General features: G+C 54.2%; 1 protein-coding gene across 1 annotated transcript; it reads right to left on the reverse strand.

The window, feature by feature from the left end:
• Nucleotides 1-2,343: 2,343 nt before the first annotated feature.
• Nucleotides 2,344-17,632, reverse strand: IL12RB1 (interleukin 12 receptor subunit beta 1). Its single transcript, XM_036032564.1, has 16 exons — nucleotides 17,469-17,632; nucleotides 16,626-16,688; nucleotides 15,620-15,746; nucleotides 15,032-15,204; nucleotides 13,464-13,603; nucleotides 10,671-10,704; nucleotides 10,034-10,162; nucleotides 9,201-9,283; nucleotides 8,108-8,345; nucleotides 6,667-6,834; nucleotides 5,828-5,965; nucleotides 5,320-5,475; nucleotides 4,837-4,971; nucleotides 3,891-4,002; nucleotides 3,504-3,585; nucleotides 2,344-2,795 (listed from the first exon to the last, which is right to left on the reverse strand). The coding sequence occupies exons 1-16, from the start codon at nucleotides 17,527-17,529 to the stop codon at nucleotides 2,457-2,459; spliced, it is 2,178 nt and encodes a 725-aa protein (XP_035888457.1). The 5' UTR covers nucleotides 17,530-17,632; the 3' UTR covers nucleotides 2,344-2,456.

A 17,632-nucleotide genomic window follows, 5' to 3' on the forward strand; every position in this document is an offset into this window, starting at 1 on the left:
ATCTCAGGACCTTTGATTTTGCACTTCCGGCCTCTCTTCACCGTCTTGACCCTAGTGCCACCTCCTCCAGGAAGTCTTCCTTCACCCCCATTCTTCATGCTTTAACTTGTCACTCTTCTAAGGTTTATTTTAACTCTGCATGATGATTAGATTAACATCTGTGTTCTACACCGGACCAGGAGCCCCTCATGATGGGAACTATGCAAGACAAGACTTGGTATACAGTAGGTGCTCAACATTGACTTCCTGAATCAATGAATGAATGAAGCTAGGAGATGTTGTCTACCACAGTCTTGACTCCTGGAGTTACTGGGAGGAGCTGAAGGATCACCACTCAGAGGAGCCCAGGGCAGACACTCCGTAAGCATTGGGCCAGGACTCTGCTAAGCAGGGTTGCCCAACCCATTGAGTTAGGGGCTCCAGCCAGTGCTCTGAACTCCTTCCTATCACACAGACAGGCAAGCAGATGCACAGGGAGGAATCTCCTGTGGCTCATATCTTCACAGGAGAAACAGAACTCAAAGTGGCTTCAACAAAAAGGGAACCTGATTTAAAAAAGAAATGTTAGGGCTGTAGGCTTCAGGCATGGCTAGCTCCAGGGACTAAGGATCCATTTTTCCGTACTGCCGTCCTCCCTGCAGGCTTCTCTCCAGGGAAAGCTCAGCCTTTCCCCTATGGAAGTATGGTGTCCCTTTTCCCATCCACGTCAGCAAGTTCTAGGCAGTGCTTGACACAGGTCTAACTCCTACTCCTCGGCTCCAGACAGTTGTGCCTGGGGGTAAGTTTTCTGCCAAACTGGGTCCTGTGCTACTGGGTGGGCCCAAGACTGGCACTGTGGACACAGGGGCATGGAGCTCCCCGAAGGCTCCACTGTGGGGGGTGGCAATGGAGGGGATGAAGCTGTTGACCCAGCATCCTCTCCTGTCTGTCCATCTGGCCGTACCACTGTCTGGGCCACCTCCTCAGGCTGGAGCCCCACCTAGACGCATAGATAGGAAACTGAACCCCCTTCCCCCAAACGGGCAAGGCCTAAACCTCTTGCCTCGCAGTCTTACCGGGTGTCTGACCTCCCTCACCCACTGACCTCATCTCGCTTCGCCATAAAACTCAGTGGTTCTGAGTTTTAATCTCTGCCCCCCCCCCCCCGACCTCGTTTTTTAATTAAACCTGAAAATTTGTTTTGTAAACTCCGTGGGAGAGGCGAGGAGAGGGGCGGGCCAGCCCTGGCAGGGGAGACATGGGCTGCTACTGCCACCTGCTGGCCATATGGGAATGTGCGACAACTCAAAATTGAGGGGGAGGTAGGGCCGGGAAGGGTCTGGAAACTGCGAGTCCAGAGTGTGCACAAGAGCCCGAGGCACTGGGCTTCCTGAGGCTCTTTGGTTGTGAGGAGGAGGGAGAGACTCCAGGGCCTGGCCTGAGCCGGGGTCTGAGGGCCGACCAGCTCCTGGAAGGGCAGGGGCAGGTACTGGGGTGAACCAAGGTTCCTGTTTTGTTCCAGTCCCCCTTGGGCCATCCCTCACCCTGCCCAGTCCTGACTTTGAAGAGTGATCATCCAGCTGTGTCTCCTCCCGACTGAGTGCTTTGGGAGAACCCAGAAAGAAAGATTAATAGATGCATGTGAAATGAATGAATGAATGACTAAATGAATTCTTGGATTCCTATTTGGGGATTTTGAGCAGAAATTCAGGCTTCAGCCAGGGGAAAGACACCCAAGGGAAGGCTCGTGTATTGAGGCTTAGACGCCCCCAACAGCTCTGCGAGGTCCATGTCATCACCACTCCCATCTTACAGGGTGGAGACTGAAGCCAGAAAACTGCCTTCATCTCCCCCAGAAGGTTAGAGGCCCCCTTCCTTTCCCCTCACCTAGACCCTCTGAGCCTGGAGACCCTGCATGGTGGGCGGGGGGAGCAGGGGAGGGGTGCTGAGAGTCCAGACTCCCCATGCAGTGCTCCTGGGCTCCTGGGACAGGATGCCCAGCACAGGGCCCTGGGCTCAGTTTAGGCTCCTTTAGGCCACCGGCCAGTGTATTATCCCGCCCAAACAGGCCAGTGACAGTGCCTGTCCCTGTCCCTGCCCCACTGAGGTCAGGCCTGGTCTCGTGTAGCAGCTTCTGTTTCATGGGGTTCTTAGGGCTCCCCTCACAGGACTAGGGAGAGAGCAGTGGTGGCAGAATCTGGAAATGGGGTATGGGTCCCTTGGCTGGAGTTTGACTCCTGCCCATGCTGTGTGGCTGCAGGAGAGCCACGGCCCTCTCTGTGCCTCAGTGGTCACATCTGTAAACTAGTGAAATAGGACAGTGATGCACCTCAGGCATCATGCGAGTATCTGAATGAAACAGGCTGGGGATGCAATAAGCATTTACTAACCAGCTGCTGTGATTTCAACATCAGTCTTCCCGTCTATAAGATGAGGTAGACAGTCCTGCTTTTCCCTCAGGCCTCCAGGCCCCTGTGTCAAGTGCCATCGTGCCTGGGGCTCTGCATTTGTTCTCCCAGGAGCAGGGACAGTTCAGATGCCTGGACAGGGCTGCCCTCCAGCCTGTCCTGCCCACTGGGCCCCAGGGCCCCTGCCTCAGGATGTCCTTGCACCTGTCTCCTGTCTTCCAAGGGCAGCTCTGTGTCTGGGGCTGGCTCGGGGGCGTCCTGAGGCAGCTCTGTCTTGGCCTTGGGAGGGCTGGGTGCATCCAAGTCAGCCTTGTCGTCTTTTTCGCAGGGCATGGTCACCACCAGGGCCTCTTTCAGGGACTCTTCCTCCTCCTGCAGGAAGTCTGCCGTGCTGGTCCACTGCCAGGCCTGGAGAGGAAGGACAGGGTGAGACTGTGGGCAGGGCCCTATTTCCCATTTACGTAAGGATGGGGTGGACCTGGTCCCTACTAGCTAAATTCTCTAACATCTTGAGACCAATGTGAGGATCCACTGGAAGGACCTCCATTTCTCTTTGGGAAATTGCACCTGCTTTTCTCTAGCTAATGGGATTAGGCATGTGACCCTGGCCCCACCAACTGGAGCACCCCAGCCCCTTGAATCCTGCCATAGGCCCAGGAATGGGCATGTGACCCTGAGAATTTTGCTCTAGTTAATGGGGGAAATGGACATTCTCTTCCATAGGGGAAGGCTGAACCTGCCTGAAAGAGAATCCTGTAGGGAGGACAGCAGCACAGAAACATGGATCTGTAGTTCCTGGATCCAGCCATGCCTGAAGCCCACCACCTTGGGTTTTTTGGTTTTTCCTATCAGTTTCCCTTTTAAAGACACTTTAAGTTGTTTCTGCTGCTAGGAAATGGCCCACAGGAAGTTTCTCTTTGGGCCTCTGCTTGCCCATCTATAAAACAGGACAGGTTTTAAGACTATACTTTCAGGGATAATTTCTATAGTTCATTAAAATAGGATAGGTTTTTTTGAGCCTCTGCTTTAATGAGTTAGGGTAGAATACTCAGCAGAGCCCTGGCCCAGAGTGTGGACCCAATAATCAGGGCTTGGAATTATACATAGAGCCCTTACCTGCTTCCCTTGGCTGCCTGGGAACTCCACTGCAGTGCTGGCGCATGGTGTGGGCAGGGGCGGGCACAGGTGCGGCAAGGCCCTGGAGGGGGAGGGGAGCCAGTCAGAGGAGCAGTGCTTCAGGCTATTCTTACTGTTTCGTGGTTCTTCTTCTTCTTCTTTTTTTTTTTTATCTTCACCAGGTTGTAAAGGGAGTGAGGATGTGTGCTGGGAAAGGCAGTACAGGAGACTGTAGCCCCGGGGTCACATCCCAGCTCAGCCCCCACTGCTGGATGCCCTGACTACCTTAGCACAAATCCCTACTAGATGTGAGTGGTTTTTACTATTGTTATTGCTGTTACTGTAGCTGTTGTTGGGGGCTCATGTCAGGGAGAGGTGATGAGTTACCTGTTCAGGCCGAAGTACCCTAGGACACCCAGGAGGAGAATGCTCAGGAAGCTCCCCAGAGACGTGAGGATGATGGCCAAGTCAGATGCCTCCTGAAGCTTGGGTTGGATTTCTTGGGAGTAGGAGAGCTTGGGTTGGGGGAGGGATACCTCCTGCCTGTGGTCAGGGAGGGAGCTGGGTGGGCCAGGCCCTCCATCGACTCCCTGTTCACCCTGGCACACCACGGGCCCCGACTGTGCCTCAGTTTCCTCATCTGTGAACTGGAGGACTGGGGGACCCACCTGACCCATGGGACTGAGAAGCCTGGCACACAGGAAGCGCTCAGGACTCTGTAGCTGCCCTAGACCCAGAGCCGCCCCACCACACCTAGCCTGACTGTTGGTTCCTGATTTCACTGCAAGGACAACAGGCAGGAAGCACAGCAGGAACAGGGACCACTGAGTCTTCAGATGCCTCACAGCCACACACCTCAAGACAACGGAGCCCACCTCCTTAACTTTGTGATGAGAAACAGTCATTCGTGCACACGCATTCATTCATTTCCTCGATAAACAGTCCCCCTGCTCCCTCTTTCTCTCCAGGAGGCACCAGCTGGGGGAGGCAGAGCCAGACACAGACACCCCACCCATTCCCAAGGTATTCTGTGGGGAAGAGGGGCAGTCACAGCTGGAGGGTGCCCAGAGGGAAGCACAGAAGGCTTGCTCGAGGAGGAAGCTTTCACGCTAAGATTTGAAGGATGAATAGGAGTTTGAAAACAGGGAGAACCAACATTCCTGGCAGAGGTAAGGCCACAGGGGTGTGAGAGAAGGTTCAAAGGAGAAGGTGCAGGATGAGGTTGGTGGAGGAGGTGGGAGCAGGTCAGGCTGGGCCTTTCTCCTGAAGGCGATGCACGGATGCTTTCAGGCTCAGGCAGGAGGGGCAGCGCATGCTGGGTGAATACCTGAGCCCGCATGGAAGTGCCGGGGCTGGCTCCAGGCACCCCTCAGTGTCTCCGTGTCTGCTCGCACCTGCACGCTGTACGCTGCGCCGGCCCGCAGGCCCCCAAGGGTGACCTGGGTCTCTGTGGGGTTCACGGGCAGCTCTGCATGGGGAGGCAACCAAGCGTCCACAGACCCCTTTACTCCCAGGCTGGGCTCAGGCCGTGGGATGTCCCCGGCCCCCACAGCTGGGCGTCACACCATGGGAGTGGAGTTGCTGACACGAGCGAGGGCTTGCCATCCACACACCTGGCATGTCGTGTGCGCTCTGCCAGGGCCCACCAGGTCCTCTCGGGTTTAGAAGGGGTGGTCAAAACCCTTGACTCCAGTTGTCTTGGGTTATGGGTAACCAAGGCCCAGAGAGGGACAGTGAGGGGCCAGGGTCACCCAGCAAGGCAGGTCTCAAGCCCAGACTCCTTTGGCCCCCGGCAGACCTGTGCCACCCCACGTACCAGACACCTGGTTGCTGTCCTCGTCCCACCAGCGTACGACGTACTTCTTTAGGACGCCGGGGCAGGTGCTCAGCAGAGACGGCGTCCAGTCCACCGACACCGAGTCTGGGCTGAGCGTCTTCACCAACACGTGCTGGGGGACCCCAATCACTGAGGCTGCAACCAGAGTCGTTGCCATGGTCAACTCCAAGGGCGCTAGCCAAGCACATCTAGCCAAACACGTCCAGCCCAGTACTGTCCAGGTAACCTTGCCTCAGAACTCCTGGCCCCACCACTCACGTGCTGTCACCTCCCTTCCCCGAGCCTCCCCTCACTTCTCATCTATAAAATGGGCAACGCCCCTCAGGGTGTCTTAAGGGTGGACTGAGCTCACTCTACATGCCCAACCTGTGGCCAGGACCCAACGTGCAGTAGGTTGCTCTAAAATAACACTTACTGCTTCCTCCTGACTCCCACGGCCACTGAGGAGTATTCCAGGGAGACCACCCGGCAAGTCTGGGCCACTCACCATTGTCCCCAAAGTGGTAGGTAGACAAAACCGAGGACCATGAGTTGGGCTTGTTCGGCTGTGCAGAGGCAAAAATGGCGATGCGGTAACACACCTTCTGCTCCAGTGCCCCAGACACTCGGCTCCAGAGGTGGGTTGCTGGAAGGATTAGCAAGGACCAGGCCAGTGAATAGTTTGTGTTCCCATCTTAGCACCTTTGCATTGGCTGTGCCATCAGCAAGGAATGCCTAGAGCACTCCTGCTCATACTTCAAAGCCCTTGCACCAGTGTCCCCTCCTCTAGGATCCCCTCCCTGTGCCCCTCAACCCACTCATAACCCTCCAGCCCAGCCATCACTCCATGGGCGGGGTATCCATATCCAGCTCTTTCTTCCCAGGCAGAGCTCTTGGAGGGACAGGTCAAAGCTAAGGCTTCCCGGGGCCTCGACCGGGCCCAGGGCAGGAGCTGGAGCAGGAGAGTGAAAGCTGCCCGGGCTACTTGGCGCCCAATCTTTCCCTCCAGAAGCCTCATTAATTTGCCACCAGCACATCTTGCTACCTGCCACCTTCCTCGATGAGGGTGAATGTTTAAGAAACACCATGGAATGTGAGACTCATTACCCGCCTGGGTGCCATCCGCCCAGGGCTGAGCCCTGACACTCCAGGTTCCCAGCAGGAGGCTCCAGCATGCGTGTGTGTGAGGGGTGAGTCTCAGCCTGTTCCCCGGTCTGCGTGATTCAAGCAAGTGGCAAGACCTCTCTGGGCCTCAGACACCCTACGTGTACAGTCCCTGCAGGTCTGAGCTGGCGGAGCTCTAAGGGAGGCTGCAGAGGCAGGCAGCGGCCGCTGCCATCATGGTACCAGTTCCAGCAGGATCCTGGTCTTTGGGTGCAGTCAGGGCGCAGGTGGCAGCACTCGCATTCTGGTCCTGGGGCTGCCACTCAATGCAGTACGTCAGGCCTGGGGCCCAGCCCGGCCAACTCATAGTGGTCCCATTGGCTCCAGCACTGAAATTCAGAGCTCCTGGTTCTGGAAGAAGACAGGAGGCAGGTCAGGACAGCTGCTTTGGTCCACCCCCACCCTTACCGAGGCTTCTGCTGCCCCTCCCCACCCTCTGGCCCAGCTGTCCCCCACAAGGCCCAGCGTGTCAGTATCTCTGTCTCCCCACAGTGGCAGTGGCCAGGTAGGAGACTGGGCACAGAGGGGACAAAGAGGCTGTTTAAATGAGTTGAGTCCTCCCACAGCCTGCCCAAGGGTTCCTTGCCAGGACACCCCCATCGTTGCTCCCTGGACTGACACTCCCTGCACCAGTGGGGGGTGGGGGGGGCATCTCCTGCTTCAGCGGTGGGTTGGGTGTGACCGGAGCTCAGAGGCCCAGGACACACCCACCCACTGAGTCCCCTGGGTGCAACTCTCCCACTCCCTGGATTAAGGGCGTCTGCAGCAACCTCAGAGAGGTGAGGTGGGGGCTGCTTCCAGGCACCGATTCTGGGCCCCAGACCAGTGCCCCATGCTGCGCAGACACCACTCTGCTACACAGTGAAACCACGATCACCCCAGTGATCTAGCAGCTGAGGCCCAGAGAGGGAGCCACCAGCCCAAGGATACACAGGGAGGCGTGGCCCAAACCATATTCGTGTATAAACATATATTATATATAATAAATATATAACTTATTTTAAATACTATATAGTAATTTATATAAAATATATGTAATTTTATACACACACATACACACACATATATATAAAAAAAATTGAAGAGACTATCAAGATTTTAAATGAAAGTAGAGCCCTGCCTGGTGTGACTCTGGATTGAACACTGGCCTTTGAACCAAAGGGTTGCCAGTTCAATTCCCAGTCAGAGCACGTGCCTGGGTTGCAGCCCAGTAGGGAGTGCGTGAGAGACAACCACACATTGATGTTTCTCCCCCTGTCTTTCTCTTTCCCTTCCCCTCTCTCTAAAAATAAATAACAATAAAATCTTTAAATGAACAGAGCATCAACCCTGTACTTGCATGACCTTGACTCACTCACCACACCCTGATCCTCCAGCCCTTGTCCCCAAAAACTTTATTTACAGAAGAGACAGTTGGCCCGAACTGTAGTTAGCTGGTGAGAATTTTAAAAAATATTGCATTATAACATTATGTATCTTGATGACTGTTTGGCACAGCCCTAAATTAGACACCCTCTTAGAAATTTGAGCCTCACCAACCTCACCCTAGTCTAGCTGAGAGATGCCCAGGTCCCAGGGCCCCGCCTCGGCAGCCCCCACCCCCCACCCCCGCCCTGGGAGCCACCTGTGTGTGTGTGGGCAGGAATGTGCCACGACTGGTTGGGGCCGGGGCCGAAGCGATTCTCAGAGATGACAGCCAGGTCGTAGGCAGCGCCTGAGAGGTTGAATGTTGTCCTCAGGCTCAGGGTCTTGGTGGCCTGGGCCTTACAGGGACAGGACAGCATGTGCAGGTGCAGGCGGTAGGTCACTCTCGCGCCAGACTGAGGCCCACGGCAGCCTTCTGGGAGCTGGAGCTGAGGTAGCTGTCGTGGGCGGGAGAGACGGCTTGTTGGGACCTGGACACGTTCACTGTCCTCGTGGGCTGACGTCAGGGCACAGCCCATGAACACAGGCTCATCCGCAGCCCACAGCCTACGACATGTGCCAGACATTTGAAAAGCAATAAACCCTGATGCTAGCAAGGCTGCTGGGAGACTGACATTCACATCCAGTGTGTGTTGGGGTTGTGTTTTGTTTTGTTTTTTGGTGGGGAGAGTAATTAGGCAAAGCCCGCTGACAGCCAGGGTAAAAGTTTCCATTTTTGGACCCAGTGACCTCAACTCTGGAAATTTTTCCTAAGAAAAGGAATCAAAATGAGAGGAAACCCTGGAAACAAAGGAACTTCTCTGTAGGCTTATTGTGATGGCCCGCTGGGGACTGCGTTGAGCCAGTAATGGTGAAATTTGTCATGGTTTTTGCCCCTGACCCAAGCAAAAGATTTTCGCTCTGTGCCTCAGTTTCCTTCTCTGTAAAATGGGGCTAATTAGACTGTACTAAATGGGTTGATTCAGAGACTTAAATCATCTTCCGTCCAGACCAACACTATTGACCCCTCCCAGGCCTTCCAGCGTCCACTAGAGCCCCCCCGCAATATATTCCCCTGGTGGCCACCAGAGGGAGCCAGAGAGCACCTGAGTCCAGCCAAGTCTCTCCTCTGCTTACATACCTTCCATGGCTCCCCAGTATCTTCAGAGTTAAACCCATGGTCCTCCCAGTTCCTACCACCTCCGTGTCTTGTCTCCCTCCATCTTCCACTTGCACACTGCCCCTTATCCCCAGTCTTTTGTCTTTTTCTCCCCGGGCCACTGTACACGCAGCCCTGCGACAGCCCTCCTTACCTGCCCCTTCCGGGTCACGCGCCTCCGCCCATCCCGGCCAAGTGGCTCCACCAAGAACAACACCTTGGGCTGTGGGGGGGTTTCTGCCATGAGACAACAAGACAGTGGCACTGAAGGGGGTGTTGCCCTTTCTCACAGCCCCCTGCAGACCTTGGACGGGGGCCTGGGACCTTTTTCTCCCCTCCCATGAAACACAGGATCCCATGGGTTCTTAAATACCTTTCCAAATCTGAAAACATAGAGATATATTCCGCAACGCAAATGTACTTAATACAATAGAACTAGACGCTTAAAAATGTGTAAAATGGTGCATTTTATGTTATGTGTTCTTTTCCAATTTGAGGACAAATTTGAAAACAACTCAGAGTTATTTCCCAGGAGATGTGCCACTGGACAGGAGGGGACCTCAGCTGGTGGTGCTGGTGACAAATGTTGACAGTCACCTCATTGCTGCCCCCCCACCCCTGCCCCAGGGCCACATGTCCACTCCCCAGCTGCCCAGGCTCCAGCTTCCTGTGTGATTTGGGAAAATATCTTCCTGACACAGCCACCTCCACCTGTCAGCTCCTTGTGCTACTTTAAAAGAACAAAACCGACCAAACGAATTGGAAGGAGAGGAAGACTGACAGATGTTTTCTTTTTAGATTATGGATTCACCACAATCTCTAAAGTTCCACTTGTTAATAATTTTCACCAATTTCTCCTGCTGCCTTATTTCGAAAGCCTGTCACCTTGTTGCTAACACTTGCCGCCTTAGTTCTGATACCCACTGCCATATTTCTAGTGCCTGCCATTATTCCTGCCCTTATTCCTGTGGTTCTGGGCACTCTCACCAGAAGGGACACACACGGGGCTGCTCCAGCTGCTCCAGGGACCTCCCGGGGCCCCTGGCCCAAGCTGCCGCCGCCGCCTTAGCTGGAATTCCTGGGTTTCGTTTACCTCCAGCGGGCAGAAGCATGACTCTGGGGGAAAACAGGGCAAATGTCAGGCCAAGGGGCTGTCCCACACCCGGGGGTGCTGGGGGCATGGCGCTGGTCACTTATCCATTGTGCACTTACGGAATGCCAACGGTGTACATGCACATACTGGGTGCCAATTGTATACATGCAACTACACAATTATACTATATAGTATTGTTACTGAGAGCCAACTGTGTGTCAGGCCCCAAGGACATGGCAGGAACAGGCCAGGGCCTGTCCTCTTTGGGCTTCCAGGATGATCTACTTCTTTCACTGTCCCTGGTTCAAGTCCCAACAGGGTCACCCCTTGAAATGTGACTTTGGCTGCTGGGCTCTCACCCTGCCACCCGCCAGTCTTTGTTTCCTCATTTCTCAAATGGAAATAGTCCAATACAGAACCACAGGGCAGTCCAACAGGTGCACAAAGCACTTAGCCCTGGCCTGGCACATAGTAGGGACTTGATTCACGCTAATGTGTTGCAGCTGTTGCTGCTGCTGTTGCTGTTCTCACCGAAGCCAGCATCTCCCCGATGTCCACAGTCACCCTGGAATGAAACCACATTTATCTGTTGTCTGACATTTTGGCATTGAAAAATATTAGTTCTAATATTATAAGTAAAAATATTATTCTTTTTTATTAGCATTTTATCTAAAAATATTATTTTCTGAGTGCGATGTGGAACCCTGGACTAGACCTAAGAGCAAAAGGAAGACATCCTTAGAATATGGGTAACACCCAACCCCCTCTGGAGTGCAGTCCGGGGCAAGGTGCTCCGTGCATCCCAGTCAGGGGCGAAGGCGTTAGCAAGAGGGGAACCAGGCAAAGCTCTGTGGGAGCTCTTTGTATTTCTTCGTAAATTTTCTGAAAACCTAAGATTATTCTGAGATTAAACATTTTTAAAAGAATTCTTTTAGGAGACACAATTTATAATTTCCTGGAAGATTATTTTAGGAGGCAAAGCCGGTCAGCCCTCAGTGCTGGGCATCAGGAGAGCCCTGCCCCCTCCCCGTGTCACCCTAAGAGGTCCCTGACACCCTGCGCCTCGGCTTCCTCACCTACAAAGCGACCTGAGGGGGTCTGCTGCAGAATGTGCTTAGAGGGCTGGACACGAAACACAGAGAGGTCCCTGCCCATCAGGGCCCCATGTCACCTGCTGCTGACTGATCCAAACCTGGCCACCCAGTGGGGAGACTGAGGCTCAGCGTGGGGCACACATTTGGGGGGAAGATGGGGCTGAAGCTGAGGCAACTCCCTGCCCTCGAGTGTGCCCAGCCAGAGGGAGAAGGAGACCGGCCGCAACGCTCAGGCTGGGGGCCTCTGTCTCCCTCAGGCCGGAGGCTCCTTGGCAGCTGGGTCTGGGCTGAGGCTTCTGGCAGGCACAGGCTGGTCTGGCTGGAGCAGCGGGAGTGCAGAGCAGGGGATAGGCAGGAGCCAAAGAGTGAGTGAAGGTACAAAGAAGACATACAGATGGCCAACAGCTACATGCAAGTGTGCCCAATACCACCAATCACGAGGGACATACAGATCAAAACCACACTGGACACCACCTCACACCTGTTAAAATGAGTGTCACCGAAGAGATAAGAGGTAACAACCGCTGGTGAGGGTGTGGGCATCAGGGATGGTTGTGTGCCGCTGGTGGGGCTGTGAGCTAAAGCAGCCGTGATGGAAAGCAGTGTGGAAGTTCATCAAAGAATTAAAAATAGCCCTGGATAGGTATCTCAGGTGGTTGGAGCATCGTCTCCATACACCCAGGTTGCCAGTCAGGGCACCTACAAGGATCCGCCAGTGAATGCGTAAGCAAGTGGAACAACAAGTCAATGTTTCTCTGGCTCTCTCCCCCCCACCCCCACCTCACCACTTCCTCTCTCTTTCTAAAAATCAATAAATAGAAAAAAGCTTTAAATTAAAAATAGAACTATCATATGATCCAGCAATTCTACTTCTGGCTATTTATCTGAAGAAAACAAAACACTAACTCAAAAATCCATATGCACCTCTATGTTCATTGCAGCATTATTCGCAGTAACCAAGACATGGAAACCACTGAATGGATGAATGGTAAGAGAAAATGTGGTATGTGTGTGAAAAATGGGATGTTATTCAGCCACAAAAAAAAAAAGAGAGAGAGAGAGAAGGAAATCTTGCCACTTGTAACAACAGGGTTGAGACTTGAGAGCTCTGTACTAAGAAGTGAGGTAAGTTAGAGAAAGACAAATACCGTATGATCTCACTTCTATGTGGAATCTAAAACAAAACCAGAAAACTGAATTCATGGATACCAAGAACAGATCAGTGGTTGCCAGAGGCAGGGAGTTGGGGATGAGGGGCAAAATGGTTAAAGGTGGTCAAAAGCTACAAACTTCCAGTTATAAAATAAGTTATGGGGATGCAGTGCACAGCATGGTGACTACGGACAATAATACTGCACTGCATGCTTGGAAGTTGCTAAGAGAGTAAACCTTAAAAGGTCTCACCACGGGAAACAGAACATCTGTAATTATGTGCGGTGTCGCAAGGTAACTAGACTTATTGTGGTGATCATTCTGCAATATGCACAAATATTGAATTATGTTATACTCCTAAAACTAATATAAGGCTGTATGTCAATTTATATTAATTTTTAAATGATTTTATTTATTTATTTTTAGAGAGAGGGAAAGGGAGAGAGAAAGACAGGGAGAGAAACATCAATGTGTGTTGCCTCTTGAACGCCCTCTACTGGGGACCTGGCCCACAACCCTGGCATGTGCCCTGACCAGGAATCAAACCAGCGCCTCTTTGCTTCTCAGTCTGGCAATCAATCCACTGAAACACACTAGCCAGGGCTATATGTTATTTTTTTTTAAAAAAAAAGGAAGGAAGGAATGGGTGGAAGAACAGCTTCCTGGAAGAGGTGGCCCTTGAGCTGGATTCTGAGGGTGGGCTGGACTCACATGTGCTCACATGGAGAGGGGGCAAGCAGGTGGAGGGAACTTCATGCACAAAGGCAAGGAGGCTGGAGATCCAGGGCATGGGCGGAGAATCGTGGCTGTTCAGGAGGGCACCAGAGGAAGCACGAGGCAAGTGAGGTCTGGCTGAGGACAAGGGTGCCCTTCTGGGGGCAACAGGGAGCCACGGAGGGTGTGTGAACAGGGAGGTCACAGTCAGAGCTGCATGTCAGAGAGACCTCAGAGGCTTGATGGGGGCAAGAGTGAGGCCAGGCGGGACGGGTAGCAGATGTAGGGGTGGTGACACTGATTTAGGGGAGAAAGTGCCCTGGGAGAGGCCTGTGCCCACCCCTGACCTGAGGAACAAACTCACCAACTTCCACGGGCTGCGAGGTGTCCGGCGCCGGAACTGGACCTCGGCACCTTCCTGGCCGGCTGGAGTCTCCCACTTCATGTACAGCTGCCCTGCTCCCCCCGACACCTGGATGTCTCCTGGTGGAGGGTCGTACTGAACTGGAAGCAGAGGAGGAGGTTGGAGAGGGGAAGCGGCATTGGTGTGAGTGGTTGGTTCCAAAAATTCCAGAAACTCTGCCCATGCCTTACCCAGCCCAGGGTAGCTCACCAACTCCCCCACATGTGAATCAGGGACGCCCTCGCAGTTCCCACCCAAGTCTGGGGTTCCACGGGTCAAAGAGTCAGAATGTATACACAGGGTCCTGTTAGTGAAGAGACCGCTAGAATATTAACACCCGTTGCTGACAAGGGTGTGAAGAGACAGCCACTTGTGCCAGCTGCCGACCAGAGGACAACTGATAGGTTCTATTTTTCTGGAGGACTACTAGGAAAACTAATTTCTGAGACCTGCTTCAAGGAGCCTGACCTCTATCATCTTGTCATACCCAGTTCTACCTCAGGGCCTTTGAACCTGCGGCGGCACGCACGCCTCCACCGGGACACGCATCCCGCCTTTCTTCCCGCTGGATTCATTTTACCCTTCAGAACGCAGCTGAGCTGGAGGCCTCCCTCGACCTCTCAGCGGCATCTCCTCACGTGCAGTGGCCCCACCTGGCCCGGGGCCCCCACTTGAACCCGGGCTCTGCGAAGGCAGAGGCGGGGCCAGAGCTGGGGCGAGGTGAGTGAGGCACAGTTGTACAAATAGGGGGGTGGGATCCTGTCTGTACTTAAAATTTTGATATTTTATTTGTCATGGATTTTTTACATGTAATTTTTAAAAAAGGATTTTATTTATTTATTTTTAGAGAGAAGGGGAAGGCAGGGAGAAAAAGAGGGAGAGAAATATCAACCGGTTGGTTGCCTCTCACACACCCCTAGCTGGGGACCTGGCCTGCACCCCAGGCATGTGCCCTGACTGGGAATCAAACCAGAGACCTTTCAGTTCACAGGCCAGCGCTCAATCCACCGAGCCACACCAGCCAGGGCTATTTTTGATTTTTAAAAATACTGTGTTACAATGTTGTTTCTATTAACTAACTGAGGGGTTTTTTGGCGGCTCCTTAAAATTTAAATGCTGCCTGGCTCACCTCGTCCTAGTCCCAAGCACTGGGATGCAACCTCCAACTTCCGCTGGCCTTGCCCAGGGTCCCTATGGCTCAGTGTGGCACACAGTAGCAGCTTGAAAACTATATGCTAAATGCATGTTGTTGACTCATAAAAACAGCTGGAAAAAGCAGCAGGGCCCGGCACCATTACAGCGTCAGGGAGAAACCAGGGACACCTGAGTGTCCAGCAGTGGGCATGGGGAAGGGAGCCGTGCCTGTCTCTGCCGAGTCACACGCAATGTTTGCCGCATGAATGGCTGGAATTTTCAAGCCCCTTGCCAGGGGCCCAGAATCTCCCCAGGTCTAGGCCTGGTGATCAGACGCATCTCTGGGTCTGAGGGAAGGGCAGTGAGGAGGAGGAGGAGGAGAACAGGGTGCTGACCAGAGCTATAGTGTAGCTTCAGGGTAAGCTTGGGCGACTTCTCCGTCCTGTTGGTGGTCCGGGATTCCACCCAGAGAGTGACGTCGGAGAGCACGGGTATGCCATCCTGGTCAGAGAACTGCAGCTTGGTGGCCGAGCCCGCGGAGAAGTAGCAGCAGCGCCCGGGACTGAGGCTGCAGGAAAGAGGGTGTTGGTGCTGACTCCGGGGTCCGAGTGGACTCCAGAAGTGACTCAGCCACAGCAGACAGTGTGCAGCACCTCCCTTCATCTCCCTCTGCACCCCCCCCCCCCCCGCCCAACTCCCCTCCCCAGCCTGGGGCTTCCTCGGGGGTCAGCCTGGGATCGAGGGCCCGGTGAGGATGAAGGAAGGACTAGCGGAGCCCTGATTGCTGCCCGGTCAGGGCGCCCACCCACCTGCCCCCTCACGACAGAGCCTCCACCCTCCCTGCTCACAGGGGAAACTGATGCCCAGGGAGAGACAGGGACCAGCCCTGGGCTGCAATCATACAGTGAAAGGCAGGGGCACCGGGTCAGGGCCAAGGGCAGGATGGTAGGTGAGGGTTTGGGGTCTTGGGGAGTGGTCCTCACCAGCACCTCAGGAAGTGGCTGACCCCAGCCATGGGACCCTCATACTCCCAGGAGCATTCGTAACCAGCCCCAAATATCCGGTAGCAGTTCAGGTCCCTGGGGCCTGAGGCTGAGGCTGGAGGAGATCCTGGAGGTTTGAGAGCAGACCAGAGTAGAGGAGGGGTCGCTGTGCTGGCACCTTCAGGGCAAATCTTTGTGACGCTATGTAATTCGGCACTTCCACAGTCTGAACGGCTCCTGGCACCCTTCGGTGCCCTTCCCACCTGTCCCCCGCCACCACCCCTGCTCTCCCTGCTCCAGCCTCCTCGTGGACCCACAAACACAGCAGGCTCACTCCCACCTCAGGGCCTTTGCACGTGCTGTGCCCTCTTCCTTAGATCTTGACATTCCAGATTTTCCTTCCCTGTCACCTCCTCCACAACCAGCCAACCAAAAGCAGCCCCTCCCTCTCCATCCCTCAGCCTGCTCTGCGCACATCATTGTAAGCAATATAAGCATTTATTGATCTGTTGTCTACCTCCTGCACAAGGCTGTGACCCCAGGAGGACAGCTGGGCTTGCAGCTGATTCCCTCATGACTAGGACTGCATGTGCACATAGTAAGTGCTCAATAAATATTTCTCAAGCAAAAGAATGGATGATGCACCTGCTCAGTGGCAGGATCTAAGTAAGGTGCATTATAAGCCTAAGTGTCCTGGCAATGTCTGCCAGGGTAGAGGGATTAAAAATTCAAAATATTTAGCAGCTGCTTAGCCCCACATGCTGACAGGTCTGAAAAGATGCAGACATCAGCCCTGCAACCCCGTTAGGGAGGAGGCGAGGCTCAGAGAATGTAACTGCTTCAAGACATCCAAGCTTGGGGAGCTCATGCGGCAGACTGTCAGGTAGGAGCTCCCGAGACCCCAGTGGGCCAGAGTCCTTTGGCTGGGCAGGAGGGAGCTGAGGAAGGGGCTGCTAGGGATTCCGTGGACAGAGCCCGGCAGGACCCCAATGGGAAACTGCCCAACCTGAGTCTGCGTTCGGATAGGGCGGGTCCTGAAAACAGCACCTGGTGGTACCACAGGATTCAGCTGTGAAGGCAACAAAGAGATGATGACAGTGCTGACCTGGCACTGCATGGGGAGAGGGGCTCAGCCTGGGGGCCGGCCTAGTGGCCATCCACCCTCTTACCCACTTTTCCATCTATGTACCCACCCTCCCTCCCACTCATCCTCCCATCCTTCTATCCATCCATCCATCCATCTGACTCCCTACCCTCCAACCCATCCACCCATCAACTTCTCAGGCTGTTCCTCCAGAGAAATCCAGGGTCCTCTGGACTCCAGCCTTGCCTGACACCCAGAGGCCCTGAAACCTTGCCAACCCCCAGTTTACAGACAGGGAAACTGAGACACAGAGAGGCAAAAGTTGCCCACGTTCACATAGCAGCAACAGCAGAGCTGGAACAAGAGTCTAAACCCAGTCATCCACAGGAGGCTGGGCCCCTTCCCACCTGATTCCACAGGATGGAGAGAGAGTATATGTGAGACATGACGCTATGTTGGGTATATCCATCGTACACACACCTGCTCATTACCCCTTCCTTAGCTATTTCTCATTGAACTCTGGGAGGTGGGAAAGATTGAAAGATCCAGCCCACTCGACATAAGACAAAACCAAGAGCAGAGGGAGATGCCTAAGTCTGACCCCAGAAGCCATGGTCACCCATCTGCCACGTGACAGAGACAGAAAGACAGAAAGGCACAGAGACACAAACCCAGCCCTGGAACCCGCCCTCGGCCCTCCACACACATGCACCCCCCACCCCCGCCCCAGCAAGAAGAGCAGTGGCACCAGGGTGGGACACTCACCACCCTGCGTGGGGAGCAGGAGGAGGAGCAGGAGGGCCAGCCTGGCCCCCGGTGGCCCCATAGGGTCCAGTCAGAGGCCTGAGGCCTCAGAAGAGCTTGTGAGCCGCTGGTGAGGCCCCAACTGTCCTGTCCTTGCCCCAGAACACTTTGAAGCTGAGCAAGAA

The sequence above is a fragment of the Phyllostomus discolor genome, chromosome 8 (genome assembly GCF_004126475.2).
Source record: "Phyllostomus discolor isolate MPI-MPIP mPhyDis1 chromosome 8, mPhyDis1.pri.v3, whole genome shotgun sequence".
NCBI classification, from domain to species: domain Eukaryota; kingdom Metazoa; phylum Chordata; class Mammalia; order Chiroptera; family Phyllostomidae; genus Phyllostomus; species Phyllostomus discolor.

Excerpts from the sequence above, each read along its gene's own strand:
- IL12RB1 (XM_036032564.1), bottom strand. The coding sequence starts at position 17,529 with ATGGGGCCACCGGGGGCCAGGCTGGCCCTCCTGCTCCTCCTCCTGCTC. Across the intron at positions 5,966-6,666 it reads CCAGGATCCTGCTGGAACTG|CAACCCACCTCTGGAGCCGA; the intron begins GTACCATGATGG and ends TAATCCTTCCAG. Across the intron at positions 5,476-5,827 it reads CTACCACTTTGGGGACAATG|CCTCAGTGATTGGGGTCCCC; the intron begins GTGAGTGGCCCA and ends CTCTGGTTGCAG.